At 52.3% G+C, this 17,638-nt stretch overlaps 1 protein-coding gene across 2 annotated transcripts; it reads left to right on the top strand.

Moving 5' to 3' along the window:
• Window positions 1-1,605: 1,605 nt before the first annotated feature.
• Window positions 1,606-16,784, top strand: Ptr (patched domain-containing protein). Of its 2 annotated transcripts, none has more exons than XM_078186704.1 (9): window positions 1,606-1,862; window positions 9,765-10,041; window positions 10,389-10,599; window positions 10,709-10,894; window positions 10,978-11,321; window positions 11,695-11,895; window positions 11,982-12,113; window positions 13,666-13,979; window positions 14,111-16,784. In XM_078186704.1, the coding sequence occupies exons 2-9, from the start codon at window positions 9,765-9,767 to the stop codon at window positions 15,665-15,667; spliced, it is 3,222 nt and encodes a 1,073-aa protein (XP_078042830.1). In that variant the 5' UTR covers window positions 1,606-1,862; the 3' UTR covers window positions 15,668-16,784. The 2 variants fall into 2 exon arrangements, with proteins under 2 accessions (XP_078042830.1, XP_078042829.1); XM_078186703.1 differs by lacking the exon at window positions 1,606-1,862 and adding an exon at window positions 9,269-9,372.
• The last annotated feature ends 854 nt before the right edge of the window (window positions 16,785-17,638 follow it).

Below are 17,638 nucleotides of genomic sequence, written 5' to 3' on the forward strand. Positions count from 1 at the left end.
TTCTCTCTCGCCAAGCCGATGCTGGTGCAAGCTTCCCTTCTCGTCGCGAGTCTACTCGAGCAGCACGGCTTCGCGCCGTGCGCCATCAATCCTGAACCATGAACCGTAAATTGACCTCGTGAAAATTCGCAAAATACACATGAAATTCGAATAAATCGCTCCCGTAGGAAGGGGGCATTTATTCAATCCTCGCGACTTGCAACACGGCGAGCAGCGGTAACGAACCTCGCGCAATCGTAGCCGAGACGAACACGGCGATATTGTTCGCGATCGGGCCGCGTTCTTCGTTGCGGTTTGATCGTCGACACGATTCGAAATTCACGGCCTTCGTGACCATCGTCGCGAAGCGGGGTTCCCGTCATTCTTTCGGGCATGGAATTCCCCCTTTGTTTAGCAGAGAATTACTTTAGTCTTCCGCCGCGTCATTATCCGACGGACGCGACCCCGGCCGTGACTCGATCGCGATCACCCGGGTGATCGATCGATGCCGATCGCGTCGCAAAAGCCCGTCGAAAGTCGAAACGCGACTTCGCCTAGAGCGGACTTTTTCCCCTTTGCGAACGAAAGTTCCAGAACGAGCCGGTGGAACGAACTTGATGAGCATTAATCAATCTAGTCGTGGCCTGCGTTCGTCGCCCATCGTTCGTCGGCCGTCGCTTGTCGCACGTCGCTTGCAATACTGTTCGATCGCAATTTCGCTCCGAGTTACGGGTTACAGGTTGTGGGTTGCGCATACGTGTCCCGCAAGTTCCGTTACGTAAATTGCATACGCGCAGTATCGCAGGCATTGCGTGGCCCCGGTCTTATCGCGCCGCTCGTCTAAGTCCCCCGCGGGAAAATGCGAGAGATACGTAGGATGCGCGACCGATTCGCCGATCGAATGCGCGCGTTTGCGAAATGGTATACGATTTTACGAATCGACCTTGCGAGAACAACGCGACGCGCTTGTCCGGCGGTAAAGGTTCGTTTCAGCGGCCGTCGCGCGCGTCGTGCTCGACCATGTACATGGCTCCTACAGTCTCTGAACGCGTAGAAAGTCAGCTTACGCTGTTATACGAACACGCGTAAGCTGGGAAGGAAGTATCAAACGAGATAAGCGCAGCGACGTTCATTGCTTCCGTCTACCGCATGGATAGCGAATAGCGGATTGTGGATCGTCGTCGCGCGTTACGTATATTGCTCCGTGAATTGGATCCGCGAAATCTCCGATTTGATTTTCCTTTTACACGCCCTTCCCCCCTCTCTCTCTCTCTTTCCAATAGTCTATCTCTCTGTTTATCTCCAAAATGAAACAAGTTTGCCGGCGAGAGACGCGTCGAGCATCGTCCGCAAACTGTCGTACACGATTCGAAGCGTAACGTTGATACGGTTCTGTTTCAAATTTCAGCCAGCCTCGCGTCCGATGGACGAATTGCGAAAGTACAAGAATATGAAATTCTCGGCCGGGGAAGACACGCGCGACAAGCCGAAAGGAACAATGCGGCAAGAGCGTGGAGAGAGGGTGCGAGCGAAGACCGAAGAGACCGAGAGTGGTGGCGAGAGGCGCGTGTCCTGGCTCGCGAGTAGTGGACTCGCAACTCTCACGAGAGTCTCCGACGGCTCGCGGCTAGTAGCGTGTGTATCGGCGCACAGTTCGAATCGAGCATTTCACCGCGCCACTGCTCAAACACGGTCCCGTTCGCGACACTTTTGTTGGTTGATTGTATCGTCGACGATGACTCGTCGATGCCCGGGCACATTGTGGTGCAGATGAACAGCAACGGAAGGAATACCGAGAACGACAACGAGGCTCTCTACGACAAAGACGACCCGCGTGGAGGCTGAATATAGTAAACTTGGAAAAGAAGATTCGACGAACCAAGGTTAGAGAGCCCGTCGATTTAGAAACGAGTGGACCAAAGGGCTCTAGCATCTGGACGAGGCGCGCCCGCATTTTGCGATTCTCGGTCTTCCCTTCCGGATCCCTCCCGATTTCGACGATAAGAAGGAATCGTGTGCGTGCCGCACGTACGTACACGTGCATCGCCGCGAGTCTTCGAGGCCCGGTTAAACGGTGACTAGTTCGCAGACTTGGACAGGACCGCGCTGAAACACGAGTCCCGATTGTTTCGAGTTATTCGAGACCAGGGAGGATCGCGTTGCGAACTTTTAACGCGCCTCGCGTAGGGCTACACCGCCGTAGACGGTGACGAACCGAGCGTGTTTAACCATCGCAGTTTTTGCATATCGGTTTGCCAAGTCAGGTGTCGAAGTGCCGTCGCTGCGAACAAAAGAGCTCGATTATATATTTGATCAACACTCGCGGGGGACTATCTCTATCGTAGTCGTAGTTCGGTCTCGTAGGTGCCGACTTGAATATCGTCGACGTCGAAAGGATTACTATCGAAACGATATCAAAATGGTATCCGAAGAATATCGAGACGACCGTGTTACGCAATGCAATAGGGTCATACGCGTCTGCACGTAGAAGAGTTGATTTCGTACAGTGAATCGCGAAGGATTCGATCGATGGAACGAACGGTACCGATCGAGACGATGATAAAGCGATTGCTGGTCGACGATGCCAGCGTTCACGGCTGATGCGAACCGCGGGATACGGAAATAGGGGGAATTTCGGGAAGCTGTGAACGAAATTACTCGAATTGGTATCGTTCAATGTCGTGATTAAATTTAGAAATTACAAGACCGATACTGTCCGCAGTTCGCATCAGCCACGTAATCGTTCCGACTACGTTTTCCTGCTCCCATTCTCCGGTTTTATTTCTTCGTTTTCTGAACTTTCGATTCCTCGTAGATCGCTTATCGAGGTAGTTTCACGGAACGCGTGCGCAACAAGTATCCTCGACCGTCTTAAAGAGCAGTTTTGTACGGCAAACAAACAATTTAACGGGGTCAGCTCTCTCTCTCTCTCTCTCTTTTTCTCTCCCCCTCTCTCTCTCTAATGCGTGTGTGTATCACTGGAAAGAAAGAGAGGGAGAAGGACTGCTTAAATTTCCTTAAGGCGCGAACTTTTCCTTTCGCCCTTTTCCGTAAGTTGCCGCTTGATATAGCGCAACAGCTGACGTACGAATCGCGTTCAGAACATTCCTTGAAATGTAAATGATCATAGAGCGACAGGTGTCGCCATTCCAGACACGATTGAGAAATTGACGGATCGAAGAAAGTTTTAGATCTCTTGGGAATTCTTTTGAAACCGTTCCGTGTCACTTTCACCGAAAAGAATTCTTGACGAATCGTCGCGCCGCGAAACTAGCGGCGATCGTTTCCTCCGGATTACCGAATGACGTTACGCCTACTGCGAGAGCGGTTGTTCCGCGACCGTTCAAAGAGTTGACGCGAGATTTCGTCAAGTGGTTCGACGATGTTTAAATCGTCCGACGGAATCAACTGAACGATTCGGGCCCCTTCGCCTATTGCCTTCGCCTTCGCCTTCGCCGGGTTTCGCTTTTCGGTCCGGCCTCTGCGGTCGTGAACGATCGAACGAGACGCGGCTCGGCACACCGGTTAATGCGCCGACGTATCATTTGTTCTCATTAGTTTCGACGCACTCGGCTGTTCTTGTTATCGTCCCGAAGTTACGCTGTACATTTCTCTATTTCCACGTTTCTTCGCTTCTATCTTGCATGTCGCGATTACGCGATTGATTGCGAATGTTCGCTTTGCTACGACCGACGCGTTGCGTTGCGCTGCGATTGCTGGCGCAGCCTCTGGTCAATCAACTGCCGCGCCGCGTCTCGAGTCGATGTTTCTACCCTCTCGGAACATCATCGTTCCCATAACAAACCGTTGACCTCGGTGCAGAGGGGAATTCGCGTATCTCGTTGTCGACGGGTCCGCCGTTATGGCCGACATATCTTCCATTCCGTTCCGATCGCCCGAGTCAAAATCGCCCGAGTCGAAATCGACCGTCAAAATCGCCCGTGTCAAAATCGACCGTCGAAACGAATCGTTTGCCGTCGCTGTAATCGTTCGACTCCGAAAGTAATCGAGCATTCGAGCTCCCGGTAACCGATCAATCACAGGCGATTTATTCGAAATCGTTCGATAAGACCGAGAAGCGTTACTGGAATCGTTAGCGAAATCGTTGCCGGTGCCGCGATTCGTCGGCCGGTTATTCGAAGGTAACTGGTCCGTTTAACGCGGCTCACGAGCAAAATCGACCGACCGGTAGCTTTCACAACGAAGCGCGCCAATAGAACCGTTCGTCCCTCGATCGTTTTAAAAGGACACCGTAAAAACCATTACCTACGATTGCTTCCACGTAAGTTTCAGCGAATTTCAGCCGCGCTCGTTAATTCCGAGGGAAAGACGAAAATTGGTAGAAAGTTTTTCGAACGTTGTTGGAAATGCAAATCGCTGCGCAAAGTATCAAAGTATTGTATTAGGTTGGCGCGTATGAAATATCGGATTTTTACGCGAGTATATAAAACTGCATATCATTTTTCAGAAGCTGTTGAGTTAATCAAAATGTGCCCCATTTGTTTCAATACACTTTTCCCAACGCGAGTTTAATTCATAGGTGTCTGTCTTCGAGAAATTCTGATTTTTCGGATCAGTAAACTATAGTAAAATAACCGAAGTAAAATATAACTGAAGTAAAATATAAAATAACTGAAAAATCAATAACTGAAGTAAAATATAAAATTTTATAAAATGTGGATCTTTCGCCAAGCGACTTTGACTATTTTAAAATTTTGTCCATTCAGGACAGTTTTTACGGGCTAAATAGTATATAGTATTCACACAGGCTAAATAGTATATATTATTCATATGCACCAACTTAATATAAAATGGCCGAGCAACAACGATTCGGCGACTCGAGCGAAACAAGGATCTACGTGTAAATCGGCGAGTATTTTGCTACAAATTGGGAAACTCGGGGCCCCGCGGCTGAAGGAGGCGAGGCGATAATTCACAGTCTAGAGTCTACAACGATCTATCGATCATTTCGACGCGACGCGTCACGACAGAACGCGTCCAAGAATCGACCGGTTCGCTCGCAATCGCGTGCGTTTTGCGTTCTCTGCACGTTCGTTCGCGGACCATGGAAAACGTGATAGGAATCGCGAATGAAACGAGAACGAGAGACAGAGGATGCCGTAATATTTAATATTGCATATTTGATAGCTTCTACGGGCCGTGTAAAAATGATATTTTGTGTCGTTAACGTTCGAACTCGAAGATTCCAGCAAAATTTTTACGTAATAGTATCGGCAACCTCTGCCCGTAGAAAAGGTGGAGAATTGACAAAGATATCGGTCAAGATCGAGAGATCGGCGACTCAAAAGCGATCGAAAAACCATCGGCAGTACGGTCACGTTGCGCGATTCCCAGTGACGTCAAGAGAAGTTGAATCAGTGATCCGTAGGCCCTATATCGTAGGCTGTAGACCGTAAACCGTGGACTGTAGACCGCAGGATATTACAGGATAATGCCAACGAAAGAGTTACGAGTCTTCATTTCACACCGATTTTGCGCTTCCACCATCTTCGTTGGTTTTTAAATCAAATTGAATTTAGCAAGGCGCGAAGCGTACACGCGAACGATCGGAGAAACTTCGGCGAACCATGTTCTATTCCACCGAATTGTTTCGTCCGCGTCGCATAGTGCCGTAACTGCACGCCGCGTGCAACCTAATATGCAGAATTTCTAACGAACGATCGTAACGCAGCGAGAATTCTCATCCAAGTAAAATTATTTCCACGAACGATGATCGATTCGAGACGCTAACGCTTTTTACGGTGAAACGGAAAAGTCGTCGATTCACGACGAGTCTCTAGAAATTGTTGCTCTTTTTTTTCCTTAACGCGCTTTCACCGAGACTCGCAGCTTGCGCAACAACAGGCGGCATAACTATTATTTCATTATTTTTCCATCGTTGCCCGGCTGCCTACTGCCCGCCGCCCGTTAACCGTTACGCGAACAAGCGTTTCCGCCAAGTTTCGAAGCGCGCCCCGATCGACCAATCGCGAATACCCGACGCCGCGCGTCGCCAATCGATTCGACGTTTATCCGATTTATCGCGGATCGGGACGATAACGGCCGTACCGCGATCCACGGATCGCCGATCGAGAGACGCGTGGTGCGTCGCGCGACCTCGGCCACGCATCTCGGAAAGATAGACGCGACGCGGCACGCGGCGACGCGTCGTCCAAAGGAAATTATGCATTCGCGTGCCCTTTTTTCCCCCTTGGATCTGTGCTCGTACAGTGGTGGCGAGCGTTGCAAAATCCAATGGGTCAGCCGTGGAAAAATCGGAACAAGGCTGTCGCGTGACGATTTCTGAAAACAACCTATGCCTGTCGATCGTCGATCGAACGTTGGCTTCGAAGTGTCTGTTTCACGGTTACATTTACAAGTTCCGATTCACTGTTCGCGTCCGCGCGAATCGTTTTCGAAAGCGTTTTCTTCGTTCACGAGACGCGAGGTACAAAATGTGAGCTGTAAAATACAAGGCGTAACGCACCGCGATTATGATTTCTCGCGGCCCCGTTCGCGTCGTCCGCGTTGCCCGACCCGCGGCCCGCTTCGTATCGCCTCGGGACAAATAAGAGGAAGCTTGCGCAAATCGTGAACGGAAATGGAAATTGTTTGCTCTGTTCTCGTCGGATCCTCGCGGAGAAAGAAATCGGTTCGCCGAATGAATTTCGCAAGGGGCCGATAAGGAAATTGATGCTCGACGGGGGGGAATAGGGATTTTTACGGTGCATTGGTTTTATGGCGCGGGAGAGTCGTAACAGTTAGCCGCGCCGGCAGCGATCGTTCGTTTTATCGAGCGGACTTAACCAGAAGCGACCAAAACCACGGCGTCGATTCTTTTTCATTTCCATCGAGACGGACAAGCCCGTTGCAGCCTGTCCGCCGTTTCTCGGCACGACGAACCTAACGATTCCGTCGCGGGCCGTTCGAGACCGGATACCCTCTTCTCCTTTTCTTCGATTTTGAAAGAGGCACGCGCGCCGCGCACAGCTGCTCTTTCGTCATTCGTCCAACGACAAAATTACGTTCCGACTGTTCCGTGCGCGTGGAGATGATTGGCCAACGGTCACCGTCGCGTTTACTTTCGTTTCGCGCGAGGTCGATGCAAAGCGCGCTCGGCTACGCGCGTATTCAACTCGAATTCGAAGTCGGATCAGGTCGGGTCGCGGACTCTCGCGATCGATCAGCGCGGCAGATGAGCGAGAAGCGATTCGTCGTGGACAACGTCTACGTTGCCCGGAAGCTGTTCAAAGTGGCTCGGTTCGAACCGCGGCAGGGTAGAGAAACCGTAACGTCGATCAACCTGAGCCGGTGATTTTGCAACGGACCGCCGGAGTCGACGCAGTTTTCCTTGGTGTCTCGAGCGCGGTAAAAATCTTGGAACGCGACAAACAACCTTCCATCGAATTTTTTTCTCGTGTTTTTATTCCTTTCGAACACGCAGTCCTCTCCCCGTCTAACCCTCGGCCCCGTCCCGCCCCGTCTCGCCTCGCCTAGCCTCGGCGATACTTCAAAGTTTTCCTTCTTAAAACGTAAGATCTTGCGCAAGTATGGCAACAAGCAGCGGTGGAAGAAGCGTAAACGCGAGCGAGCGCGTCGGAGCGAAAGCACGCCGTGAAAGCACCGAGAATTATCCTATTTCGTGATTTTTGCGCTGCACTTTCGTCGTGGGCGGTCGCGCGGCTCTTTAGCTGCGATCCAAAGCAGTTAATAGCTCGCTTCCGTTCCCACGTGCTCGTCGGAAGAGAAATTCCGCGTGGTCGTCGAGGGGACGCGTCTCTCGTCCCCGAAACACGTCGCGGTCTTTCCCGACTCGCGGCTTTTTCCGACCGAGAAGGGCAAACGCGCCGGTTTTAGACGCGACGGTTTTCGAGTTTCGAGGACAAGGACCGCCTCGCCTCGAGTGAAATTAACCGGTTGATATTCCTGCCGACGCGTATGACCGGCCACGCGACCGGAATCATACGACGGTTCTGTCGTAATTTCTCGGCCCGTTCCCATCGTTGTTCGGCAAAACGGACGAGTTCGCGCGAAACAACTCTGCTCGTTCGTGTTGCGGCCGAATATGAAATCGTTCAGGAATCTCCGATAATTAGGATAACGTGGAGAGGGGATGACGAACGCGCAGGATGAATTCTGTACGGAACGATGTAACCGGGAAGATCCCCGTTGATACGTTCGCGACTTTATTGTTACGCGTATTGTGTAACATCGACTTTTAATTGTGTCCGTCGGAATGGTTACTCGAGCCGAGCTTGTTACGAATTTGTACGGTCGCGGACAAAAGGCGAATAAAAGAGCCCGTCGAACGTGTTACGCGAACGTTATTCAATCGCCCGAGATCGAATAAGGCGCGCGTAGTCGACGCGGGTGCCGCGCGGCGCGCCGCCGAGCTGACGAGCGCGAGCACCTCTGTTACCCAATGGCCGCTTACTTTCTCCGCGATGGAGAAAGATCTCGGTCCCCGTGAGGTCCGCGCGACGACCGGCCCGCGAATCATCGTCGCGCGCCTCGTGCCTGGTGTCCCAGGCTCTCCGTTCCCTGTCCGTTGTGTCGCGCGCGAGTACCCGAAACTCGAAATCGAACGCAAACGCTTTTAGAAAGTCGTTCGCTTGCGCGTTCGCGCCCGAAACTTATCGTCTACCGCTCCTTCCGAGTTTCCTGCTAATCTGGAACCGCTTGCGATTGCGTTTAGGTCCACGCGAGCACGCGCGCACGTTGTTCCGTTGATTCCTTCCGAATCACGACCTCGGAAGGATGATGTTTCTCGTTGGAAAAAAAACAAAGGACCGATATCGATCGAACAACGCGCGCTTCGATCGAGTGGGATCAACGGTGAACGGTTGCTCGCCTCCTCGCGTCTCTGGCTCGAGCCCGCGTCTAATGTCACGTGGGTTTGTTCGCCTTCGCCTTCGCCTTCGCGGAACAGTCCTTAATCACGAGACGCGATCGATATCCCGCGGAAATTCGCCGGCGGTTTTAGCGATCCGGCAATTACCAATCGGCAAACCTTCCGCAAACTTCTCGCCGCGCCATTCCGCGGCGTCGGTATCCCAAACGCCGTGTCCATTGTTTCGAAAAGATCCGGGTCAAGACCGACGTCCGTATTCGTTTCTGGCCGCTCGTTCGGCGAACATCGGTTGACCGAGAACGTTGAGGACGGACGACTCGACGGACGGATGTCTACGTCGTTAAACTAATTGCGAGCGTGCTATTTGAAGAGCGACGTGCCTGAATCGTGAATCGCGCGGAGTCGTGCACCGCGCGGGCCCGTGTCATTTGCTGCGAACACAATACCGTCTCCGTTCCTTCCGTCTTTCGTTTTGGCTGTCACTGGCCGTCACCGACCGTCACCGGGCCGTCATCAACCGTCGCGGACGGTCACAAACAATGGTAGTCGCCAACGTCGCCACCACCTTTGTCGCGTCGCGTTGCCAGTCGTTTCGATTTCGAATAGCCTATCCCGTATCTCCCTTTGTTTTCTTTTCACCGACATGGTAACGACCAAGCGGAGGCGCAAAAGAAATCGATCTTGCTTCCTGTTGCGCTACGTCCGTTTTCCCTTTTCCTCGGATACAGTTGAAACGGGGCTCGCTTTTTAATCTATTTGTCTCGCATCTGTAATTTCCTAGGACTTCCGGCAATAACGAGAAAGAGAGAGAGAGAGAGATTCTCGTCGCTTGAAAAGTCGCGTGACGTCGATTACTGGCTTTGAATCGCGATTAGATCCATAGTCGGTTCGTTCGGTGGAATACTATCTAATCCGGGATTCGACTTGTTCGCAGATGTGGAAGAATTTGACCTGCGTGGACGAGTTCCTGAACCGAGCGTTCCACAAGCTGGGCCTCGTGGTTGGTCACCACCCCGGCTACTTCGTGGTGATCCCGGTCCTGGTAGCCTTCATTTGCTTCACCGGCTACCAGAGGATTCATTACGAGATCGATCCCGAGTACCTCTTCTCGCCGACGAACGGACCGAGCAAAATGGAGCGAGCGATCGTCGAGCAGTACTTCAAGGTCAATTACAGCCACCGGTTCAACCTGGGTCGCATCACGAGGCCAGGTGAGTCTTTCGGATCTCGAACCACGCGGGGGACTCGCCGTTTCTCCGCGCTCTTCAACGCCTACCCAAGACTCCGTCGAAATCACGTATCGACTCGTAAACGTCAACTTCCTCGAATAACCTTGCCACCCGGCTCGTTATCGCAATCGAAATTACACCAGGCTCCGAATATTTACGTAAGCGACGAGCGACTCTCTTCGTGTTTACGGTTCAAAGAGAAAGCGCAGAGGGCACGGCCCGTCTTTCGGCTTCCTCCGCACCTCCTTTCCCGCGTTTCCTCCTATCGAGTCGATTCTCGCGTCTTTTTCCACCGTTTGGTCGTTGAGCTCCCGTGCAACAATTTTCAGGTCGTTTCGGCCACGTGATCGTCACTTCGAAGGACGCTGACAACAATCTGCTCAAGACCGCGGTGTTCGACGAGCTCCAGCAACTGGACAAAATCATCAGAACTGCGAAGGCGAGCTACGAAGGCGAAGTATTCACCTACGAACAGATCTGCGCCAGATGGCTGGACGAATGTTTCTCCAACGACATTCTGAATCTTCGTTACATCATGGAGTAGGTTTCGGCCGGGTTGTCGCGTTCGACGGAGAAAAAAAAACAAACCGCGAAATCGACAAATTTGCGAGGCGACCTTCCTTTGTAACTAGACGATAGCATTTTCCAGGGACGTGGAGAAGAGGGAGCTGAACCTGACGTTCCCGTTGATGCTGAATCCAGTCACCTGGGTCTTTCACCTGTTGCCCGTTTACTTTGGCGGGAGCGTGATAAACGAGGATCGGGTGGTGGAGTCCGTGCCGTCGATGCAGCTGGCGTATTTCCTCACGGTCGACAACGCTCGTCAGGATGCCATGTGAGTTGTCCCGGGACCGAAACCGGTGGCCACCGCGGCGCAAACCAATGGTTCCTTATCGATCGTGTTTCTTCTCGAAACAGCGGAGCAGCTTGGGAGGAAGCGTTCCTCGACGCCCTGAAAACGGTCGAAGAGGAGGGCGTGTTTAAGCATATCGCCACCGCGAGGTTCGCCTCGCGGACCCTGGAACTCGAACTCGAGGAGAACACGAAGACGATCGTGCCTTATTTCACCAGCACGTTCCTTCTCATGGCCCTGTTCTCCGTGGTGACCTGCATGATGACCGACTGGGTACGCAGCAAACCATGGCTGGGACTTTTGGGCAACGTGTCGGCCGCGATGGCCACGGTAGCGGCTTTCGGCCTCTGCATCTATCTCGGCGTCGACTTTATCGGCCTGAACTTGGCCGCGCCTTTTCTCATGATCGGTGAGTAAGGCTCTCGGCGATGCCCGCGACTCCGGCGGACGGACGCAAAACAATCGGGGGGAGGGATTTCGCAACGCGCGGTACGCTCGGACTCGGTCAGCTGCTCGATCATTATCGATAACGAAGCGCATTTGATCGACGGCGTGCTCGGGCAACCGCGACCAAAGAGAAAAGCCAGGAGACTTCCGCTTTTCACGTAAATCACCGTCCGGTCGTTGATGATTTCGCGGCAATCCACGAGAATCCGCCGGTGGCCGCTCGGTCGTATCGCAATCGAAATCGTAATCGACGATCCCGAAAATCTTTACGCTGTATATACGATCGACGAGGATCGATGAGGCGAGCTAACGACGATCAACGAAATCTTTCGCAGGAATCGGAATCGACGACACGTTCGTCATGTTGGCGGCTTGGAGGCGGACCAGTATCCTGAAGCCGGTACCCGAACGAATGGCCGCGACGCTAAGCGAAGCAGCCGTATCGATAACGATCACCTCTCTGACCGACATGATATCGTTCTTCATTGGGATCCTCTCGCCGTTCCCTTCGGTGCAGATCTTTTGCATCTACTCGGGTAAGTCGTTGGACGAAACCGTTCCCACCGATCCGAAACGATTCGAACGATCTTCTGACTTGCACGGTCCGCTTGATACTTTTTAGGATTCGCGGTGGTCTTCACTTTCATTTTTCATCTGACCTTCTTCACCGGATGCGTGGCCATCAGTGGCTACTGCGAGCAGAAGAATCGACACAGCCTGGTCTGCTGCAAAGTGCAGCCGCTCTCCAAGTCCTGTAAGTTCATATTTTAGCGAACTGTGGACCATTTTCGGCGCGTTTCGAAGCGTCTCGGAGCATCGCAGACACGAAAGAAAGCAATAGAAAAGGAAACAAGCGGAAGTAGAGCGGAACATTCCAGAGAAACGTGAATCTACGCGAATAATTAGCCTATCTTCTATCCGTTACGAGAGGGGCGAAAACTGGGCGACGAGGGGCGAGAAGCGAGAGGCGAGCGGCGAGCGACGAGCGACGAACGGCGAGCTTCGAGTGGCGAGCTCCGAGCAGCGAGTGGCGAGAGAGGAAAGCGGCTACCGGCCACGCAACACCGAGAGATCGCCGAGATCGCGAATTCGCTATTTCGACTGTAGTCAACGATCGAGGAGGGAAACCCTGCCGATTCGATCGGGTGCGCGAAAGCGAAAGAGAGAACATTCGAGTGGAACCGGACGATACTTGTTTCCGTTTTCGTTCCCCGTTCCTGTCGTTGCGCAATCATCGTCCAAGAATTTTCACGGCAAACGCGAGCCACGCGTTTCGCTTCGACCGGTTATCACATCCGACCTAAGACGTAACACGCATGTGAAAACGCTCGGGCGCGCGCGCTTCTTGCTTCGGCGCCGAAGCCGCCCGCTCGTCCGCTCGCACCTATCGCTGCGCAGGCAAAAGCAAAAGAAAGGCATTCGCAGGCAAAGAAGACGTTACCCGGAATACTTTCACGTGCCGGGAACGTATCATTCGACGTGTTTTTATTTGAACTTTCATTTATTTTCCTCGACTGGTTACTTTCTACGTTAACTTCTTCGTGGATAAGCGTAATAAGAAAATCTTTCGGGCAGCTGTGTCGGGGGACTCCATGGTTCGGTGCTCGAACCAGGTCCGCGTCGGGCTCGGTTACGCGAACGATCGTCCGCGTTTACGCGATCTCTGCTACGTAGCGAACGGACAAAAACAAACGAAAGCAAAACAGGGTGAAAAGAAAGCAAAGCGAAGGCGAGGCGAAGTTAAACAACGCTGAGGCAAGCAAAGCAATGCAAAGGAAAGCAAAGCGAGGAAAGCAGAGGACGTTGGGGAAACATTCGGTATCGGGATCCGCGGGCGCGCTCGACTTTCTCTTTAGCCAGAACACGTGTTTGCCGCTCGATTTCAGAGGGAACCTACTTCGTACGTGACGTACGCGTTACGTCGAAAAGGTGCGCTGGGATGAGCCGACGCTCAGCCGCTCCGCGAGCCGCCGAAGTAGTTGAGACGCCGAGACGCTCGCACGCCGTATGTTACGTTTCAGAGTCGTTAATTCGTTAGATCACTGACCGTTACGTAAGTAGTTCGCTGGACTTTCTCCGGCGCGACGTGCGACACCGGTCCGCTTCACGGTTCTTGTCTTCGCAATCGACCGACGACCGTCGCGCGTCGCGAGACATTGCGATGCCGTTTCAATGTAATCGAATGGAAACGTAACGAACGGCCAGGCCTGGTAACATAACACTTTTAACAACTTGGATTCGACAACGTTGGCTCGACGCATTCTCCCTCGTCGCATTTCCATATTGATTTCGTTTTCCGTTTCCAGCGCACCGATCCTGGCTGTACAAAGCGCTGTGCACCGGTGGCGTCGATCACGACGACCCGTACAACCCGGTCGACAACCCTGAACACGGCTGCATGAGCTGGTTCCGCGACTATCTGGCCACCGCGCTCAACTGTCGGCCGATCAAAGTCCTGGTCATCCTGGTATTCGCCTGCTATCTGGCCGGCGCGCTCTACGGACTGACGACCCTACAGGAAGGCTTGGACCGACGCAAGCTCTCCAAAAACGACTCTTACTCGATCGTGTTCTACGACCGACAGGACTACTACTTCAGAGAATTCCCGTATAGAATACAGGTGATCGTTGTCGATCCTTGCCGACGGTTGCAGCGTGCGCGCGCACGTGTTTGTCGCGTCGAACCGCGACAACGACGACGTGTACGCGAATCGTCGAACGACCGAACTTAAGAAATTGTATCCTGTTGCAGGTCGTGCTGAGCGGCGAATACGACTACAGCGACCCGATCGTTCAACAGCAGGTGGAAAACTTGACGAGGTCTCTGGAGGCGAGCCGGTATATCAGCAGCTCACCGATCTACACGGAGAGCTGGTTGCGAACCTTCCTCGGTTACGCGAAGATCAGCGACATCGACCTCCGGAACGAGACCGTCTTCTTGAAGAACTTGAAGGAATCTATGCTGCCGAGGGACAGCTTCTCCGTCGACGTGAAATTCGACGAGTCCGAGGAGCGGATCGTGGCGAGCAGATTCTTGATCCAGGCGGTGAATGTCAGCGGAACCAACCAAGAGAAGGACATGGTGAAGGAGCTCCGCCGAATCTGCGCCGAGTCGCCGCTGAACGCCAGCGTGTTTCACCCGTATTTCGTTTTCTTCGACCAGTTCGAGCTGGTCAAGCCCACCAGCATCCAGTGCATGGTGTTCGGCGCGCTGATCATGATGCTGATCAGCTTCGTCTTCATACCTAACGTCCTCTGTTGCCTCTGGGTCGCCTTTTGCATTATCTCGATCGAATTGGGGGTGGCCGGCTATATGGCGCTCTGGGACGTCAATCTGGACAGCATCTCCATGATCAATCTGATCATGTGTATAGGGTTCAGCGTCGACTTCACCGCTCACATTTGTTACGCGTACATGAGCTCGAAACAGAAAACGCCGGACGATAGGGTCAGGGAGAGCCTCTACAGCCTGGGCCTGCCGATAGTTCAGGGCGCCACGTCCACGATACTTGGTCTGATTGCGCTCGTCTTGGCCGGCACTTACATCTTCATGGTGTTCTTCAAGATGGTGTTCCTCGTGATATTCATCGGCGCCATGCACGGTCTGTTCCTCTTGCCCGTACTCTTATCCTTGTTCGGACCCACCTCTTGCGAGGTCGACGACGCGGACGCGGGCGCGAACTGCGGCGACGGCAAGGAGCACGGCAAAGACAACGACAATCGGAATCTGGCCTCGAAGCTTCGCCAATCGTACGCGATCCCTCATCCCAGCTTCTCGCCTTCGTACTACCACTGTAGCGGCGTCCGCGGCGGCGGCAGTAAAGGTGGTACCGGAGGCTGCGGAGCCAGCGGTGGCACCACCGGAGGCAACGCGCAAAGCGTCAAGAGCCTACAAGCTAGTCCGGCGGCAAGTCTGGCCGTCTTCGAAGACAGAGACCCCGGTCTTGGGACCAGCGAGGACAGCAACTCGACCGAGAGCGGATCTTCCCAGTGCAGAAGACGAGAAGACCAACTGGAACAAGAGAATCATAGGCATCGCAACATCTGGAGGAGGTCCATAGGCGTTCTTTACGGCGTGTCGCAGTTCCAGGCTGCTTCACGGCCGGCCTCGCCGCCTCCCGACTACGTCGATGTCCTCCAAGTGCTTCGAGCCGATCGAGATCGTCGAGCGGTGCAATCTGTCCCCTTTTGCATCACCTCGCAGGAGGCGCAGCTGTCGCAACAGTCGAGGCAGACGCAACGGCAAGCACGTCTATCCGGGCCGACGGACACGGCCAAAACGGAACAGCTAGAATCAGCTAGAGCCTAATTGCTAGGAAAATTAACGCGAGCGAACCCAACGAACTCAGCTTTTCCGGCTTTTCACTCTTGTTCCTAGCGCTGGGACAATTTCAGTCGTGTCGTAGTACCTTCGTTACGGAACGCTGATTACCGAGCTCGTCGATATTCTACGATATATTTAGGATATCCTACGTCTTACGGGGTCCCGCGATCGACGGAATGGCAGACGGAGTGGCCGAGTTTCACAACTAGTTCGCGAATCGCATCGAAATCTACTTGGAATCTCGGTTGCCGAGGCAGCGCCGACTCGAATCGTCGTCAACGGTGATTACGACTCCTCCAAGTGTTTATTAATGCGATCCATCGTGCGAGATACGGACGCTTGGGCACTCGATCTTTCTTCCTTGAAAGTCTCGAGATTTGACCAACGAATCGTTCTCTCTCTCTAGAATATCTGTGTAACGTTTAATTTACGAAACGAGAACGAGACTGACGAGGGTGCAAAAACCGACCTGGCAAACTCGGTGTACGACTATGGTAGAAACGCGTTCGGCGATCCCGCGAATCATCTATTATCCTCGTCACCTCGTTGAACGAATTTCGACGAAACGAATTCTATTTAAGTCAAACGGACGGAACATATCTATTGCAATTACGTAGCGTTTAAGGACCGAACGGCGACCTGATTGACGCATTTTTCCGGGTAATCGCCGGAAAATTTATCGTGCATTCGAGTAGTCAACGCGTAGATGCACGGGCGCATTGTTCCGCGTGCATTTTAGCATTTGGCATTTACCATTGCGTACGGTATACATTGTACAACAAGACGTGCCTTACCGAGTAACGTGTTCGAATAGAAGCAGCCGGTTTCAGCAGGTCAATCGTCGTGGATTTACCTCGCGTGACGGACATGAATCCGACTACGATTCCGATTCCAATTCCGATTCCGATCCCGGTCCCTATCCCGATCCCGAAACCGGACCTGAACCAAAGTGTGGATCAATTTGATCGGAAGCCTGTCTATGAATGGTCGAAGCTTATCGCGCTTCAAATAAAATAAAAATAACTTGGGATGAATGTTTTGCGAGTGAGCGGAATACATTGACATCGAGTGGCTAATACGCGCTGAGACAATTACTCTAGGACGAAATATATTCTGCTATCCACTTTCCAGTTTTATACGTTCTCCACCACTTTCACCAGTTTTCCAATCGGCTAGTCTTCCCAGCGAACGATTCTTCCAAAAGAGGATTGCAACAGCAGGCACAAGAGAATCATTTAATTCGAAATGTTTTCAAATCACGGTCTTCCGAATACATTCAAGTGCATTCGTTCAGCTATATTTCAATTTATATTATCGTACGTTGACAAATGACGATAAAGGGGACTAGTTTCAAACGGCGGAATTCAGCGCCAATCAGTACAGTGGCAAAACATCCAAGCTGTTCGGAAAATTACCGACGCTATGGAAGAAATGAACGACAGCGGTTCCCTTCCGTTGAAATCTTAATGTTAAGGTTATGTAGCCGATTGCCGCTATTCGGTCAACAGTTTGAGCGTTTCACCATTATTCCGTTTGGAGCTGTACCTCTCGTCGACCGAGCTTCGAAATATCGCCATCAATTTACTGGCTGTCAATTTACTCTGTCGGTAATTTGACAACCAGTCTAGCCGATTCTCCTCTGTCCAATCGACGCTGCATGGTCGCTCGAAACCCGCAAAAAATCGAATCAAACTGTAATATGCGAGACTGGATTTTTTAATAATAAAAGACCGCATACAGTGCCGACACTGTCAGAAAATTCAGTTTGCGGTGAGAGACTGCAGGAGGTTGGGCTTTCTATGCGCATATATTGCTCGAGACTCGATGCTCGATGCTTGAAATTAAAAATGAACGAAACTTGTAATTAGGAGGACCGTGACAATAATTAAATGTTTCTGGTCTGAGCGTTTAATCCAAAATAGTTGGTCAGCTTTTCTAAGGATAATTTATTGAATA

Source organism: Augochlora pura, chromosome 7 (assembly GCF_028453695.1).
Source record: "Augochlora pura isolate Apur16 chromosome 7, APUR_v2.2.1, whole genome shotgun sequence".
Taxonomy (NCBI): Eukaryota; Metazoa; Arthropoda; class Insecta; order Hymenoptera; family Halictidae; genus Augochlora; species Augochlora pura.